The 17,644-nt window shown below is 46.2% G+C and overlaps 1 protein-coding gene across 1 annotated transcript in view; it reads right to left on the reverse strand.

The window, feature by feature from the left end:
* Positions 1-14,069: 14,069 nt before the first annotated feature.
* Positions 14,070-17,644, reverse strand: part of MRPL12 (mitochondrial ribosomal protein L12) — a 35,545-nt gene continuing 31,970 nt past the window's right edge. The window contains exon 5 of the mRNA XM_068264475.1: positions 14,070-14,579. Within this exon, the coding sequence (XP_068120576.1) occupies positions 14,463-14,579 (117 nt within the window). The 3' untranslated portion in view covers positions 14,070-14,462. The remainder of the gene's footprint in view (positions 14,580-17,644) is intronic.

The following is a 17,644-nucleotide window of genomic DNA, read 5'->3' on the forward strand; positions in this document are numbered from 1 at the left end:
GGTAATCTAGCCCACCATGGGCTTTATTTAATTCACCCCCCCACCCCACACACACACACCCTGATTTAGGCTCCCTGCACACTGCAAATCCGTTTTCCGATTCCGATTCCGATTCCGTTTCCGATTTTCCTTGAATACATTCAACAGAAAAACGGATCAAAAAATGCAGCATGCAGTTAAGATTAAAAATCTGAATCGGAATCTGATGTAAAAACAGATTAAAAATCTGAATCTGAATCTGATTTGCTTGCAGTGTGCAAGAGGCCTTAGGTGTACTTTAACTCAAGAGGAAATGTGAAAAAAAAATATAATTTATCTCACTCTATTACTATACACTGGGTAAGATTCAATTCACTCTAAGTTTCTCCTAGGAAATTAATTTTTAAAATTCCGTTTAACTTTTCAGCACTCTACAATTGATAAAGTACCTAAAAGTAAGTGGAAGTTTCAGGCCCCTTTCACACTGGTGCGTTGCGTTGGCCTATTTTCCCGCACGCTACACCAATGAAAGTCTATGGGGCCTTTCATACCTGTCCAGTGCGATGCGGCAGAAGTGATTTTTCGCCGCACGGCCGACGTTGAAGCATCCGCGTGTTTGTGGCCGGCTTGCGAGGTAGACCAGAAGTCTTGTAAATCTATGGCAACACAGATTTTAAAAAAAAAATGTTTCACGTTTGTGTTGCGGAGCGCACGTGCAGAAGTGTATTTTTTCAATACCCTTCCACGTAATTCAACTTTCGACCACAGGAAGTGACCGCTAGAGAGCCTCACTTCCTGCCTGGCTTTCAGCCAGAAAGGGGATTACCGCGTATTAGCATGGAAATCCCCAAAGGCTTATTTTTAGCTTTGCGGCGCGATACGCTCCACTGACCACATTGCACCACTACCGCCGGTTTACAGTGTGAAACCGGCCTCAGTTGCAGCAAGGCTGTTTTCAGTAATATTCAAAAAAAAAAAAATCCTATTAAAAATAAATTTCAACAACTAATATAAATAGCAGGATAGTTTTAATATCCCACAATCTGTAGTCTCCTTCAAATCACATTGCACAGATCTTTTTTTTGAAAGTATATTTTATTGAAAATACATTGCACAGATCTACTCCATCGTTGAAGTTACACTTTAAAGGGGAACTGAAGTAAGAGGTATACGGAGGCTGCCATAATTATTTCCTTTTAAGCAATACCAGTTGCCTGGCAGCCCTGCTGGTCTATTTCTCTGCAGTAGTATCTGAATAACACCAGAAACAAGCATGCAGCTAGTCTTGTCAGATCTGACTTTAAAGTCAGAAACACCTGATCTGCTGCATGCTTGTTCAGGGGCTGTGGCTAATAGTATTAGAGGCAGAGGATCAGCAGGGCTGCCAGGCAACTGGTATTGCTTAAAAGGAAATAAACATGGCAGCCTCCATATACCTCTCTCTTCAGTTGTGCTTTAAAGTAAACCTGATGTGAGAGGTATATGGAGTCTGCCATATTTACTTATTTTTAAGCAATTCCAGTTGCCTGGCAGTCCTGCTGATCCTTTGTCTCTAATACTTTTAGTCATAGCCCCTGAACAAGCATGCAGCAGATCAGATGTATCTGACAAGATTAGCTACATGCTTTGTTTGTGGTGTACTTCAGCCACTGCTGCAGCCAAATAGATCAGCAGGGCTGCCAGGCAACTGGTATTGTTTAAAAGGAAACAAATATGGCAGCCTCCATATCACTCTCACCTTGGGCTCACTTTAAGTCCACAGAACTGCCGGACAGGAATTGTGGAAAAACATATTTTGCAACCTCTGTACAGCTGAAGCAAACAACATTCCTTCTCAGAAAAAGTGTTTTGTGGTGGAGTTGAAGCGTATTGATCAGAGGAGGACGGCTGGTGCCCTGCGAGGGGTGGGGCACAGGTCACAGCGGTGGAGCAGCGCAGAGACGCATGGGCGCCCGGCCGCACAAACCAGTTCCTCCAGCAGTGATAAACAGCTGCACGAGAGTCTGACTGGGCAGAGGAAAACACCGCGGCCTCAGGCAGGTCATATTTGGAAAGCACTGCACAGAACGGCCTTCAGGCTACGAGAATTGTTGTGCTCGTAGAAAAACAACATTGTTCCATAGGATGTACGAGGTAAAAGGCCAAAACACAAAGGAACGGTATTTACCAAAGTGGCCAAAGGACGTGCCTTCTCAAACCATTTCGATTGGCCAATGACTGGTCAGTTTTACCACCTCTATCCATGTAGTATGAGGAGCAAGAGGTTTTGAATACTATGATCAGATTACATAGGTCTCATACTACATGGCGGTGGTACAATTAGCCAGTGATTGGCCAATCAAAATTGAAAGTGTGTACCAGGCATTTAGGGCTCGTTCACACTAGAGAAGCTTTTTAATTTTTTTTAAGTGCTGGCGATTTTTCCAAATTGCCCTGAAAGCGCGTACACCATGCTTTCCTATGCACTAGTTCAGATTGGGGCGTTCCGTTCGCTTTCCGATCTGAAAAGCGGTGCGTGGACTATTTTCGGGGCGATTCCGCCTCAATGGAAGGTATAGGAGAAACGCAAACTGCTCACAAAATCGCTTCGTGCATCGATTACGTTCGCATTTTTAAGAATAAATACAAATGTATCTATTCTTTTCCTGGTCAAAGAGTTCACTTCCTGACTTGTGTCAGGGAGTGAATTAAAAAACCGCTCTGGAAAAGCGCTTAGAAAAGAGATTTTAAAAAAACCGCACCGTCCACCCAAGCGCCGGGAATTGCGTCAACAAACGCCCAACGCGAACACTCGCGCTATCGGAGCGCAATGTGAACAAGGCCTAAGGGTACTTACACAGAACCAATTAGCCAATGATGAGGCTGCCACAATAACGCCTGCTCTGGACAAGAGTCCAGTGTCATAGGAAAGGAGGGCTGACACTGGGCCCCCTGACAAACTGCTCACCCTCAGCCACTCCATTCCTCCCCAGGAAGTTACACACAGTACAAACATGCTGCCCCTGAAATCTCTGCGCCTGATGCAAATGTTTCACCTTGCTTCTTGAGAGAACCGGCCCTGATAGTTACACCGCTGCTGTTGTGGTCTCCTTCATCTGTAGTTCTCTATTGATTGACAAAAACAAAGAGCTGCTTTCCAGCAAGTGAAGAAAAAGCTGAAGGCCAAAAGGTTTATAAATTCCATGGAGTCCCCTGCAAGGCTCAGGGTAATTAAAGGATACCCGAAGTGACATGTGACATGATGAGATAGACATGTGTATGTACAGTGCCTAGCACACAAATAACTATCCTGTGTTCCTTTTTTTCGTTCTCTACCTGAAAGAGTTAAATATCAGGTATGTAAGTGGCTGACTCAGTCCTGACTCAGACAGGAAGTGACTACAGTGTGACCCTCACTGATAAGAAATTCCCCTCTTTATCTCTTTCTTGCTCTCAGAAGCCATTTTCTGCTAGGAAAGTGTTTTATAGTTGGAATTTCTTATCAGTGAGGGTCACACTGTAGTCACTTCCTGTCTGAGTCAGGACTGAGTCAGCTACTTACATACCTGATATTTAACTCTTTCAGGTAGAGAAAGAAAACAAGGAACACAGTTATTTGTGTGCTAGGCACTGTACATACACATGTCTATCTCATGTCACATGTCACTTCGGGTGGGTCCTTTAATCATAACAAGCAGGTCCTCTTTACATCCTCTTCGAAAGGCCTGGGATTGGCTAAAGGCCAAGGGTGAGCAGTGTAACCGTGTCATGTGCTATCTGCTGGAAGTAACACTTTTCGCATTGTTCCCGTGTTATGGCCGATGCTTACCAAGAGTGTTTCTGAGCGCTTTCAAAAACACTAGCATTTGGAAAAGCGCTTGGCTAACATGTTTGTATGGGATTGGTCCTACCAGAGCGATGTGATTTTTTCCCAAACACGGGTCCTGCAGCATTTTGGAGGCAATTACATCTCAATGTAAAGTATAATAAAAGTGGAAGATCGCTCTAAAAAGTGCTGATCAGAGTGAATTTCAAAGCATTTGTTTGCTAAAGCTGTTCACTTTCAGGTCAAAATGTACTTCCTGTTTTTCCACAAGAACTACAAAATCGCTAAACGAAAACACTCTAAAATCACCATGCCAGGAATCGCTACTGCAAATCGCTACAAAAAACGCTGTTTGAGATTACACCAATGGCTCGTTCAAACTGGAGGTGTTTTTCTTTTTTTTTTTTTTTTTTTTACGTGCCGGCAATTTTTCAAATTCACCTTGAAAGCGCTTACACCATCCTATCCTATGCCCTAGTTCAGATTGGGGCGATCTGTCCACTTTCCGTTCAGAGAAGCGCTGCATGGACAATTTTCGGGGCGATTTTGCTACAATGGCAGGTATAGGAAAAACGCTCACAAAATCACTTTGTCCAGCGATTGCGTTTTCAAGAATAGATACATTTTTTTTTTTATTTTTTTTTTCAGATCAGAGAGTTCCCTTCCCGACAACGTCTACAAAAACACTTACCAAAAAAACACCCAACGCACAGAAATCAACGGGAAGGGGACAAAAAAAAAATTGCTTCAAAAAATATCCAAAGCGAATGGAACTCAATGTGAACCAGGCCTTAGAGATTTTTTTTTTTTTGGTGTGAACTAGGCCTTCGTGTGTGTTATGTTCCCACTCAGTGTAACTGAATGCAATCTGCAAACGCATTACAAAAACACACAGAAAATGCACAGGGGGGAAACATTTGTATTTGTGATATGCAGACAGGGCCGGTTCTCTCATGAAGCAAGGTGAAACACTTGCATCAGGCGCAGAGATTTCAAGGGCAGCATTTTTGTACTGCTATCCTGCCTGAGGAGGAATGGAGCAGCAGAGGGTGAGCAGTTTGTTTGTCACAGACTTGCAGCCAGCCAGTGTGCTATTGTGTTGTGCTGCAGAATGTCATGTGAGAACATTAAAGGACTTTCAAGGCCAAAATGACAAAAATCACTCTTTACCTTTATCTTAGCAGAATCCACGGAGGACGCCAGCCGCGCCCTCCGCTCCGTTCCGCCTCCAATCCATTCTTTTTATTGCCTCCCGACCCCACCGAACGGGTCGCATAAGATTCCACTCATAAGTATGCTGCGCAGTACGCTTTGCCGCGAGTGCGACTGCGCAGCCTTTAGCCCTCCTCCAGCCGCGTACTGGGTCCTCCAGTGAAATAATGTAATAAAAAAGTGCTTCCTTTTTACAATAATTATGTATAAATGATGTAGTCAATGTTTGCCCATTGTAAAATCTTTTAAATCTCTGATTTACATTCTGACATTTATTATATGGTGACATATTTACTGCTGGCAGGTGATGTAGCTGCTGCATTTTTTTTGGCAGTTGGGAACAGCTGTAAACAGCTATTTCCCACAATGCAGCAAGGTTCACAGACAGGAAACTGCCAAGAGTACATACTTTTCTTGTTTCTTTGTGGGAGGGGTTTCACCACAATATCAGCCATACAGCGCCCCCTGATGGTCTGTTTGTGAAAAGGAATAGATTTCTCATCTAAAAGGGGGCATCAACTACTGATTGGGATAAAGTTCAATTCTTGGTCAGAGTTTCTCTTTAAGGCAGAGAAAGAAAAAACAAATAACACAGCATAGTTATTTGTGTGCTAGGCACTGTACATAAATACATACATGCATATGTCTATCTCATGTCACCTCATGCATCCTTTAAAGAGGTTTAATCCAGGATTAAACTTCATCCCAGTCAGTAGCCGATACCCGCTTTCCCATCAGAAATCTTTACGTTTTCTTGAATAGATCATCAGGGTAGTCTACTGTGGTAAAACCCCTCCCACAGTGTGATGTAATGACCAAGGTCATGACATTTACCAGTCTGTGAACCTAGTTGTATTGTGGGAAATAACAGCCGTATCCAACTGAAAAGCAATCATTTCTTAATCTTTCTACGATTTCTTAACTTCTCACCTTTTTTTTTTTTATAACCACTTGAGGACCACAGTCTTTCTACCCCTTAAAGAAAACCTGAACTGAAAATGAAAAGTCAAAATAAGCATACACAAGTCATACTTGCCTTCCATGTACTCTACTCCTCAATCTCCTTCTCCTGTCCTGTTTGTTCACTGTGATCAAGGGAATTTTCCGTCCTCCATTTTGAAAATGGCCATTACACCATAACAGCTTTCTGGTCAGTACACAGTTAAACTGTAACATCGCCCACTTGAGCCATAGGGAAACATTGACATTACCTGGTACATCAGTTTTCCTCTCAGCTATAACTGACAGCAACTGATATATTTCAGATCTGACAAAAATGTTGTCAGAACTGGAAGGGATTGTTGTCAGAAGAAAATGGTGAGCTTCTGAGAGGAACTGATGGCAAGGTAACTTATGTAATGTTCATTTGAAGTTACCTCATGTGTTTATTTTAAATATTTTTGCTCAGTACAGGTTCTCTTTAAGTCTAAAAAAAAATATATATTTACTCACCCGGGACATCCCTCAGCCCCCTGAAGCTGAATGGTGCCCTCGCAGCCCCGCTCTGATCGTCCTGTCCCCGCCGGTGGCTACTTCCGGGTTCGGCGACAGCCGCCAACAGGCTGGTAACGCGAGTGATTTTCCGCGTTCCCAGCCGCTATATCACCCTCTATGCTGCTATAGCGTACGCTATAGCAGCATAGAGGGTGGTATAGCGGCTGGAGAGGTGATCTGACGGCGGGTCTGCAGGCGATCTGATGGTGTGGGTGGGTGATCAGATTGCCCGCAAAGGCAGGTTAGGGGCTGATTGATGGGTGGCAGTGACAGGGGCTGATTGATGGGTGGCAGTGACAGGGGCTGATTGATGGGTGATTGACAGGTGATCAGTGGGTTATTACAGGGAAGAACAGATGTAAATAATGCACTGGCGAATTGATAAAGTGGGGTCTGAGGGCAATCTGAGCGTGTGGGCGGGTGATTGGGTGCTCGCAAGGGGCAGATTAGGGTGATAGTGGGTGATTGGTGGGTAATTAGTGGGCGTTTAGGGTAGAGAACAGATGTAAACAATGCACTTGGGAGGTGATCTGACGTCGGATCTGCGGGCGATCTGATGGTGTGGGTGGGTGATCAGATTGCCCGCAAGGGGCAGGTTAGGGGCTGATTGATGGGTGGCAGTGACAGGGGGTGATTGACAGGTGATCAGGGGGGATAGATGCACACGGTACACAAGGGGGGGGGGGGGAAGTCTGGGGAGAATCTGAGTGGTGGGGGGGGGTGATCAGGAGTCCCCAGGGTGCAGTTAGGGACCTAATAAAAAAAATAGCGTTAACAGATAGTGACGGAGTGATTGATGGGTGATCAGGGGAGTGATTGGGTGTAAACAGTGGTCTGGGAGGTGGGCAGGGGGGGTCTGAGAAGTGCTGTGGGCGATCATGGGGCGGGGGGGGGGGGGGGAGATCAGTGTGCTTGGGTGCAGACTAGGGTGGCTGCAGCCTGCCCTGGTGGTCCCTCGGACACTGGTACCACCAGGACAGGAGGCAGCCTGTATAATACACTTTGTATACATTACAAAGTGTATTATACACTCTGTAGCAGCGATCGTGGGGTTAACAACCCGCTGGCGCTTCCGAACGGCCGGCGGGTTGTTGTCGCGGGTGGGCGGAGCCAGTTGCTGGGGGAAGCGCGTGTCATTAATGACGCGATCTCTCCCCCGGCATGCCGAAAGGACGCAACACCCTTGGGCGTATTGCGGTCCTTTCGGTGTCCACTTTGCCGCCGCCTATCGGCTGTGGGCGGTCGGCAAGTGGTTAAGTTCCTCTTTAAACTGAGCACAAAGAGGCACCCAGGTATAAATAAAACTAGGTTAAAAACAGCAATTCAATCCAAAGGGGTGGCTTACCTCAAAGATGAAAGTCTGATTAGACAAAAATATTATAGAACAGGCAACATGTTTCACAGGTCCGAGATCTCTTCCTCAGGCCAGTAACAGTGCCAGAATATATAAGCCCTTAGACATCGAGCGCCTCCCAACCAACCACGTCCTCAAACTAAATGGTGACATAACTGAGGTTCTTATGGAAGGCCGGCGCCTAACAGCAACGCAGAAATTTTCAGGCCTCTTTCACATGGGCAACTAACAGGCGCTGAATTCACCAATCGGCCCGCGGGCCTTGTGTTTGACTCCTGTGCTCGAGTATAGTTCATCTTGCTCTATATCCCTTTTGAATCTAGATGATAAATTATTAACTAAAACATCAGCTATCAGATTGAAGAAAGTTATTCTATCATCCATTCAGATTAGTCTGGATGTAAGCCTGGCCAATCTACTTCAGCCAATATTAGAAGGGCAGAGGTCATACAGAACAGCTACGGAGACAAACGTCAGACAACTGGGCATTGGCATCATTAGATACAGGCAGTGGCCCTTCTTTAGGGAATGCCTGAATACGTTTGGCTCTGGCCCCAAAGTTAAGGCTCATACACACGTCCAACTTAATGCACAACCAGCCACACAATAAGTAATTTACGTGATAAGTACATACACACGTCTACCAACTCACTTAAATACTATGCATGCAAGCTAAATGACAAACTGCACAACATGTCTGCATTCAAAAACAAAGTTGTTCGAAAGACTTGTACACACATTCCAACCTGCACGATAGTTGGGCAGGTTGATCCACTGGATAGATCTAGCAAACAGCTCAGTAGGCCGTCTGGTTGTTTGCCAGCCGCAGGGCCGGCGCTACCATAGAGGCAAAGGAGGCAATTGCCCCAGGGCCCCAGAGCTTGTAGGGGCCCCCAGTGGCTACAAAAGGGAAAACAATTTTTTTCAAATCGACCTTATAGTTCCTGAGAAACTCGATTTTAAAGTTTCAAAAGAAAAAAAATACACATTTAAAAACCAGCCGACTTTAATGGTTAATGGCAAATCTACCTTAAATGCTAGAAACCCTAAATTTGCAGGATATGTTAAGGAGATCATTGGGAATAAGAAGAAAAAAACTATTTTTCAAAAAGACCTTATAGTTTTTGAGAAAATCGATTTTAAAGTTTCGAAGGGAAAAAGTATACTTTTAAATGTGGTAAATGTCACTTTTAGTACCTAGCGGTAGTGTAATTTTACATGTATCAAAAGAAAGAGCAATAAATTTCCTGACGGGGTTTCCAGGGGGTCTATACGCAGCCGCAGCGCTTTGGCCAGGGATCGCTATACAGCCGCAATATGGCTGTATGAAGATCCCTGGCATTTTTTTCCTATTTTTCCAATTTTTTTTTTTATGTTTAGAGTGTGGGAATTTTTTTTTTTTTTTAATTATGTGGGGTCCCCCTCCTGAAACTTTTTAAAGAGAGCCCGAGGTGGCCTTGTATTACGTAAGTGGGGCACAGAGGCTGGTTGGGCACACTAACACCAGCCTCTGTTGCCCCATCGTGTGTGTCAAAGACCCCCCTGCTCGCCGCTAAACTCCCCGCAGTGCTGGCGACACGCAGCGCGTCGCCAGCACAATGTTTACTCTATCGCTGTCTGTCAGCGCCGCTCCCACGCCTCCTCCGCATCGCCGCTACCCGCCCTCGTCCCTTCCCTCCAATCAGCGGGAGGGAAGGGACGAGGGCGGGTAGCGGCGATGCGGAGGAGGCGGCGGAGCGGCGCTGACAGACAGCGCTAGAGTAAACATTGTGCTGGCGACACGCTGCGTGTCGCCAGCTCTGCGGGGGTATAGCGGCGAGCAGGGGGGTCTTTGACACACACGATGGGGCAACAGAGGCTGGTGTTAGTGTGCCCAACCAGCCTCTGTGCCCCACTTACGTAATACAAGGCCACCTCGGGTTCTCTTTAACCCCTTGTCCCCCATGCAGGCTGGGGTAGCCAGAATGTGGAGCTCCGACCGATTGGGGCTTCACACCCTGATTATACCAGCTGCTAAAAAGGTCCCCTAATGCCGATTTTTGCTCCGGGGTATCTGTTGGGGGGCCCCATTGTTGATTAAACCGGCCCTGGCCAGCCGTACACACCAAACTTACCGTCCAACAGACAAGTTTGGAAGATGGTTGGACAGGTTCTTGGTAGGAGTGTATGAGCCTTTATTTATTGGATTCATTTATGCCAGAGCCAATATCTCAATGAACATATTTCCACCCTCAGCCTTTGAATGACAAAGGACTCTATTCACAAACTTCTCATAAAGGACTTATTTATCACCTAATTGATAAGAATAACTTTTCGGCACATTTACAAGCAGAATAATCACTAAAAGAAAGCCGTTCACTTCAATATTACTTTTCTTGCCTTCATTATATTATAGTTTTACTCTTTGGGAGCTTAAAAAGAAAGAAAAAAGAAAAAGTGTAACAGAAGGTGAAAACAGAGGAAACCGCTTTGTGAGTCCTGCCCATAGAAGAGCTCGCCAAAGCTGCCCCTTGTCAACCCGGTCTGTTTTGGAGATAATAAACACACGTGCGCTAGACACCTAGGTATACAGTCAACACTGCCCCCAGTTATGTATATAGGTCACCTGGTTCGCCGCCTCTTTTTCAATACAATAGTAAATGTTCAGAGGTGGCGCCCTCAGGGATGAGATACACACACTGTGTGAAATTTAATATAAACACACTTTCAAATGCATAAATTTCACATAAAGAACCCCTTATGATCACAAGCTGTGACCGACCATCAAAACTCGTGTGCAAGATGGGGGTACACCCTCTATAGCACTATGAGACCAAAAACAGAATGTCCATATAATATAGGCAGTTCAATGCAGTATCATATGCACACACAAATTAGAAGCAGTCTCATATATCTATCTCTATATATCCACATATATATATCTATCTATATATATCTCTATATCTATATATATATATCTCTATATATATCTATATCTATCTATATATATCTATCTATCTCTCTATATCTATCTATATCTCTCTATATCTATCTATCTCTCTATATCTATCTCTCTATCTATATCCATCCAATAGCACAGCCTCCACCTCACCCTTTGGTGCCAAACTCACCGTCTATGAAGACCCTCAGATGGGTCTAATGCAGCATTGGGACCATTTCCGGGTCGTCCCCCACCACTCTGGCAAATACTAGATTTGACTCCACCACTGTTATATCCGCCTTTGGTTCAGCAAATTACCGTATATCTTAAATCTCGCTCCGCCGTTTGTACACGCTTCTCCAGGCTTTCACTCTCGTGGGACGCCCGCCGTGCTGCTCTCCCCAGTTCCTGGTTGCGTGGTTAGGCTCCACCCGACATGTTTCGTCAGCATATGACTCATCAAGGGACTATAGCCAGCCACACTTCAGGAACTTTTATTCAAACCGCGCTCCTCCCCTTCTATCTGCGTCAATCCGCCCCACGCTCCAAATGGTGCCCATAACTGTCACTCAGATTGGCGAGCCACAGTTACAGCCTGGCCAGGCTTGTCGGGGGAAACTCCACTTACAAAGGCTATATACATAGCGATATCGGTCACATTCTCCTCCACATTTAAACCCATCCTTATGTGCACTCGAGTTTTGATGGTCGGTCACAGCTTGTGATCATAAGAGGTTCATTATGTGAAAGGTATGCATTTGAAAGTGTGTTTATATTAAATTTCAGTGTGTGCATCTCATCCCTGAGGGCACCACCTCTGAACATTTACTGTTTTGGAGATAAGGCACTGGCATCGGGTTGCAGGTATCTGCATTAGTTACAGTAATCCTGAGATTAAAAACAAAGAATCGATGCTTACCCGGGCTTTCTCCCGCCCCATAAGCACGTGCGAGTTCCTCCGGATCCTATTGAGGCTTCCCCCGTCCTCCTCGGTCCCACAGTCATGAAAATCCTCCCGGAGCGGCGGCAATGTAAATATTTACCTCCGTGCTCCAGCGCAGTATCCGCTCTTCCCACGGAGCTAGGCAAAAATAGCCGATCTCCGATGGGCCGCTCTACTGCGCAGACGCAAGTCTCCTACTCCTGCGCAGTAGAGCAGACCCGACGGAGATCGGCTATTTCCGCCAATCTCCGTCAGAAGAGCCGTAGCAGCGCCCCCGCTGGAGCCTGGAAAGGTAAATATTGCACAGGGTGACGGATTTGTCACGCCAGCTTTGAAGGGCTGCAGCGAGACCCCCGTGGGACAGAGGACGGGGGAAACCTCATTAGGATCCTGAGGCTTCCCCCTCCCGAGGTGAGTACCCCCCAGGGGACGGTACTCTCGTTAGTGTCTCTTTAAAGGACAATTGAAGTGCAAAGAATATGGAGGCTGTCCTATTTATTTTCTGTTAAATACCAGTCGCCCAGCAGCCCTGCTGATCTATTTGGCTGCAGTAGTGTCTGAATCATACCAGAAACAAGCAAGCAGCTAATCTGTGTCAGATGTGAGAATATTGTCAGAAACACCAGATCTGCTACATGCTTGTTCAGGGTCTACGGCTAAATGTATTTGAGGAAGAGGATCAGCAAGGTAGCCAGGCAACTGGTATTGCTTAAAAGGAAATAAATATGGCAGCCTCCTTATGCCTCTCACTTCAGCTGCTGCTTGGTATTGAGCACTTACTGCCTCCCTGTTCTGTGATGGATGCGCATGCATGAGTTTTTATTAGGGGCATGCGGGCAATATATTTAAAGTAGGCACTTTGATTAGTTAAATCAAGTATATTTCATCACAACTTGCAAGTGCTTGTTTGCTTCTGACCTTTCTTATGCAACAATCACAGGTGGAGCCGATTGCTTTACAAGTAAATGGATTTGATATTCTGCTAAGTGTTGACCTGACTGACTTCACCTCATCGTAAAAATTCCATCGGCTTCAGGGGAGGAGTCAGACACAGCCCCGTTTCTTGCCCCGTGCGGAGCGTGCCGCCGCCCGGGGCGCTGTTGGGAGGGGGGCGCTATAATGGAGGGGGGAGCCGGAGCCGCGGGGAGGGCAGCCCGACCTCTCCCTCCCTCTCCTCTCCCGGGCGCCCTCCGTGCTCCCCCTCAGATGCAGAGTTCGTGAGCAGCAGGGAAGCGCTGTTTACAACTCACCGGCTGCCTGGCTCCAAGCGCTGCTCTCTCGCCGCTGGTCTGTCTCCTCTCTCTGTATACATACTGATACACGCTGCTTCCGGCTACAGGAAGCAGCGTGTATCAGTACGTATACAGAGAGAGAGAGGAGACCAGCGGCGAGAGAGCAGCGCTTGGAGCCAGGCAGCCGGTGAGTTGTAAACAGCGCTTCCCTGCTGCTCACGGACTCTGCATCTGAGGGGGGAGCACGGAGGGCGCCCGGGAGAGGAGAGGGAGGGAGAGGTCGGGCTGCCCTCCCTGCGGCTCCCCCCTCCATTATTGGGGGCATCTACCTATCTAACCTATTCTGGGGGCATCTACCTAATCTAACCTACGCTGGGGGGCAGCTGCTAATCTAACCTACGCTGGGGGGCACCTACCTATCTAACCTACACTGGGGGGCACCTACCTAATCTAACCTACACTGGGGGGCAGCTACCTATCTAACCTATACTGGGGGCAGCTACCTAATCTAACCTACGCTGGGGGGCAGCTACCTATCTAACCTATACTGGGGGGCACCTACCTAACCTATACTGGGGGGCACCTACCTAACCTATACTGGGGGGGCAGCTACCTTATCTAACCTATACTGGGGGGCAGCTACCTAATCTAACCTATTCTGGGGGGCACCTGTCTAATCTAGCCTATACTAGGGGGCACCTACCTAATCTAACCTATACTGAGAGGCACCTACCTATCTAACCTAGGGGGGGGGGGCGCAATTTTTACACCCTCGCCCTGGGTGCATTTTAGCCTAGAAACTGCACTGGTCAGACATTTCTCCTTTATCAGTCTCTGCTTCTGCCTCTTTAGACTGGTGGACAGCCAATTAGGTGACCAGACCATTCTGTAGGCGAAACCAGGTTGGGAAAGTGACCCCAATTCTGGTCCTGAGAGGAAGGCCACTATCACAAGACACTAGACTAGTACCCTGCCATATCCCCTCACAGGAAAGACAGGAGAATCTCACTGTGCAGCAGCAGATAATGCTCAGTGCCTCCCTGGGACGTTTTGTTCAGAGATATTGATTATACAACATTTCTGTATCTGGCACAGAGATTAATGAGGTGATGTTAGAAAGGAAAAACGCATTAGAAAAAAGGAGCAGCCTCCGGATAAGAGTTTAATGTATAAAAAGAAAAAAAATAATGATTAGATAAGGGGACATTAAACAAATGATTACACAGAAGTGCTTCAGAGGGCAAAGGTACACAGCAGGGAGGAAAATAACAAAAACCGCACGCCGCCTGGCCGGGGAGAGGGGGGGGGGGGGGGGGGGAGAGACTTGGGGCGAGAGAGAGGCTCCCGTGGCCAGTGTGAGCTGAAGGCCAGATGGTGGCGCTCCCACAGGTTTCAGTGGCTCGGACACCAGAGTACGCTTGGATTCCCAAGATCGCCACAGTCTGGCCTGGTGAGCTGAGGCTGGAGGAGGGCGGACCCCCAAACCTCCATCCATTGTAACTGTCTTATAGAGTCCTTGCGCTTCATTCCAGCACCACCTTCCCTCCGGCAGCTTCCAGTGCGGCCTTCATCTTCTCAGCTTCCTCCTTGGCGACGTTTACCTTTATTTCCTGAGGAAGGGACTCCACCAACTTCTTGGCCTGTTGAGGAAAAACGAAAGGTTTGAAATAAGATCTTGAAGGAGCATACCTATGAAACTGCTGCCGGGAGATTTGGGCAGAGGGTAAAGCCGATATACAGCTCACTCTGGTCCTGCACAAGTCCCGACAGCGCTAATTACTATTCCCCCTCCAGGTCCACCATAGATAGTGGGGGAAAGATGTAATTCGACTTCCAGCTATTGCTGGCAGAGGGATCAGTGTTTTTATAGTAATTGTCTGTCTTGACGGTGCCCAAGTTATTCAATGAGTGCTGCTATAACGGATGGCCTATGATGGCGCCGGCTGCGCCCAAATCTCCTGCGCTTGCCTGAAGGGTTGATGATCTGAGTCATTTATAGACATGCAAAAACCCAAGTAAAATCAAACCAAGAAGCTTAGCAAAAGGCGTTGGCTCCGATTCACAACGTTTTGGTAAGAGAACAATGAGCAAGTAACATACAGCAGTCTTACCAGTACTGAGGCAGGGAGCATGGCCTATTAGTTTACTAGTGCCATGTGCAGTACCATAGCAGCATGTGTTACCCCATTAGCATCACACACATTACTGGGGTAACGGGCAGTGCTCCTCCGACTTTAGTACTGGTGAATTAGGGCCGTTCACCCATATCAACCAACAAAAATTGATATTCTAAAGATAGGACTACAGCTGGCATGTCAAGTGTGTGGCTGAAGCTTAAAGGGAACCAGAGACGAAGAACCCTCATGTATTTTACCATATAGATCCGTGGGAACATTAGAGAAAACACCTACCCTGCTGTCTGTTTCATTCTGCACTGCACAGCTTGTTTCTTACCAGCCCTGATAAAATCCCCAACTGAGCATTCAGTCTGGCTTTGTTCAGGAATATTTATAGCTTAGTCTGTGTTCTCTCATGTCTTTTCAAGTCCAAGCCTGCCCCCTGCTGGCTCTGCTCAGGAATCATTATAGCGGAGTCATTATAGCAAAGCCAGACTGAATGCTCAGTTGGGGATATTATCAGGGCTGATTAGAAGCAAGCTGTGCAGTGCAGAATGAAACAGAGCAGGGTAGGTGTTTTCTCTAATGTTCCCACTGATCTATATGGTAAAATACATGAGGGTGCTTCATCTCTGGTTCATTTTAAAGTGAACCTACAGACTAAAAATCTACTCAGCAGCACTGAAAAGGCTTTGTGTTTCTTTAACAGCCTCATTTTTAGCTGCACAGAAGAAAACTGCCCGGACATTTTTTCCTCTGATGCTGTGCAAAGCATGATGGGATTTCTGATGTTCTGTTTTGGTGCAATTTTTTTTTAAAATTTATTTTGAATTTGATATCTGAAGCCTAGCATGTGCAGCTGGGAGGGGTGATCAGGACACAGGACAGTTGGAACTGTGCCTCATGCTCCCGGTCACCTCCTTTCAACCAAAAAGATGGCAGCCCCCATGAAATCAAACATTTGCCTGTTCTTTTAAAACAGGGTGGGTAAGAGATCTTATTGCCTGTCTTTTTTAATTAGCATAGCTAATGTAACTTAATGACAGTATGTTTGTTTAGGCTGGAGTTCCCCTTTAAAGAGACACTGAAGCGGAGAAAAATTATGATCTAATGATTTGTAGGTGTAGTACAGCTAAGAAAAAAAAAAAACATTAGCAGCAGAGACAAGTCTAATAATGTTTCCAGTAAAGGAAGAGCTAAGACACTCAAGTTATCTATGCAAATTAGCCATTGAGCTCCACGACTTTGAAAGTCGCAGAGAACTTCAGATAATAAGCTTTAAAAAAAGACATTGGCCTCAATTCACTAAGCTTATCTCCTGTCTTTAATAACGTTTCTAGAGTTATCACCATGGTGATGAGGCATGTCGTATTCAGGAAACATTTTACCTCAGGCAAGCCTAAAGTTAACTCTTCTGTCTTTAAGTTAACTCTTCAATCCTTAAAATAACTCCAGAGTTAAAGACAGGCTGTTTATTAACTGCATGTGAAAATAACTACAGAGGAGGTAAAATAACTACAGAGGTGGTAACATAAAAAACACCAAACTACTGCGCTGATACACACGGGTGTGTTACTACTGGTGGTGCGCTGCTTAAAAAATTAATACAATACACACAAAGATAAAGCTGCGCTCAAATGTCCTAGTACACAGTCCTTCCAATTATAAGGATGCTCAGCAATGTGCAAGTCTACACAGATCTATGTCCTCTTCTACCGCAGGTGCAGTAAGCTCCACTTCAGTGAGAAAACCACCACCACACCCCAAGCAGTGGCCACTCACCGTTAGAATAAAACCCTCTGTCAGATGGGTCTTTAGCGCCTATGGGGTCATCTGGCCGCCCCCTGCCATATACGGACAAGTAGATCTTTTGCTTCCTCTGTGTCTAGTCCACATCACCTCAGATAAAACAAGGCAAAGCTTCCATAGCGTAAAACCATAAAATCAATTTTAATAAGTAAAAGATGTACACTTACAAACCAAGCCGTGGAGATTCGTACAGAGTTTTAATGGGCTCCACCCCAAACGTTGGCCGCCGGGTCGGCTGGATGGCGCTATCTCCTAAGCCTCCCTCCTGGCTCTCACACCCCTCTCCACGGTGGATACAGTGACTGCGTATGCTTGACTAGTTTCGTCATATAAAACGACTCCTCAGAAGCTTCTCACGCCCCTCTCCAAGGTGGATACAGTGACTGCGTATGCTTGACTAGTTTCGTCGTATAAAACGACTCCTCAGAAGCTTCTCACGCCCCTCTCCAAGGTGGATACAGTGACTGCGTATGCTTGACTAGTTTCGTCGTATAAAACGACTCCTCAGAAGCTTCTGATGAGTCGTTTTATACGACGAAACTAGTCAAGCATACGCAGTCACTGTATCCACCTTGGAGAGGGGCGTGAGAGCCAGGAGGGAGGCTTAGGAGATAGCGCCATCCAGCCGACCCGGCGGCCAACGTTTGAGGTGGAGCCCATTAAAACTCTGTACGAATCTCCACGGCTTGGTTTGTAAGTGTACATCTTTTACTTATTAAAATTGATTTTATGGTTTTACGCTATGGAAGCTTTGCCTTGTTTTATCTGAGGTGATGTGG

Source organism: Hyperolius riggenbachi, chromosome 12, assembly GCF_040937935.1.
Source record: "Hyperolius riggenbachi isolate aHypRig1 chromosome 12, aHypRig1.pri, whole genome shotgun sequence".
Classification (NCBI taxonomy): Eukaryota; Metazoa; Chordata; class Amphibia; order Anura; family Hyperoliidae; genus Hyperolius; species Hyperolius riggenbachi.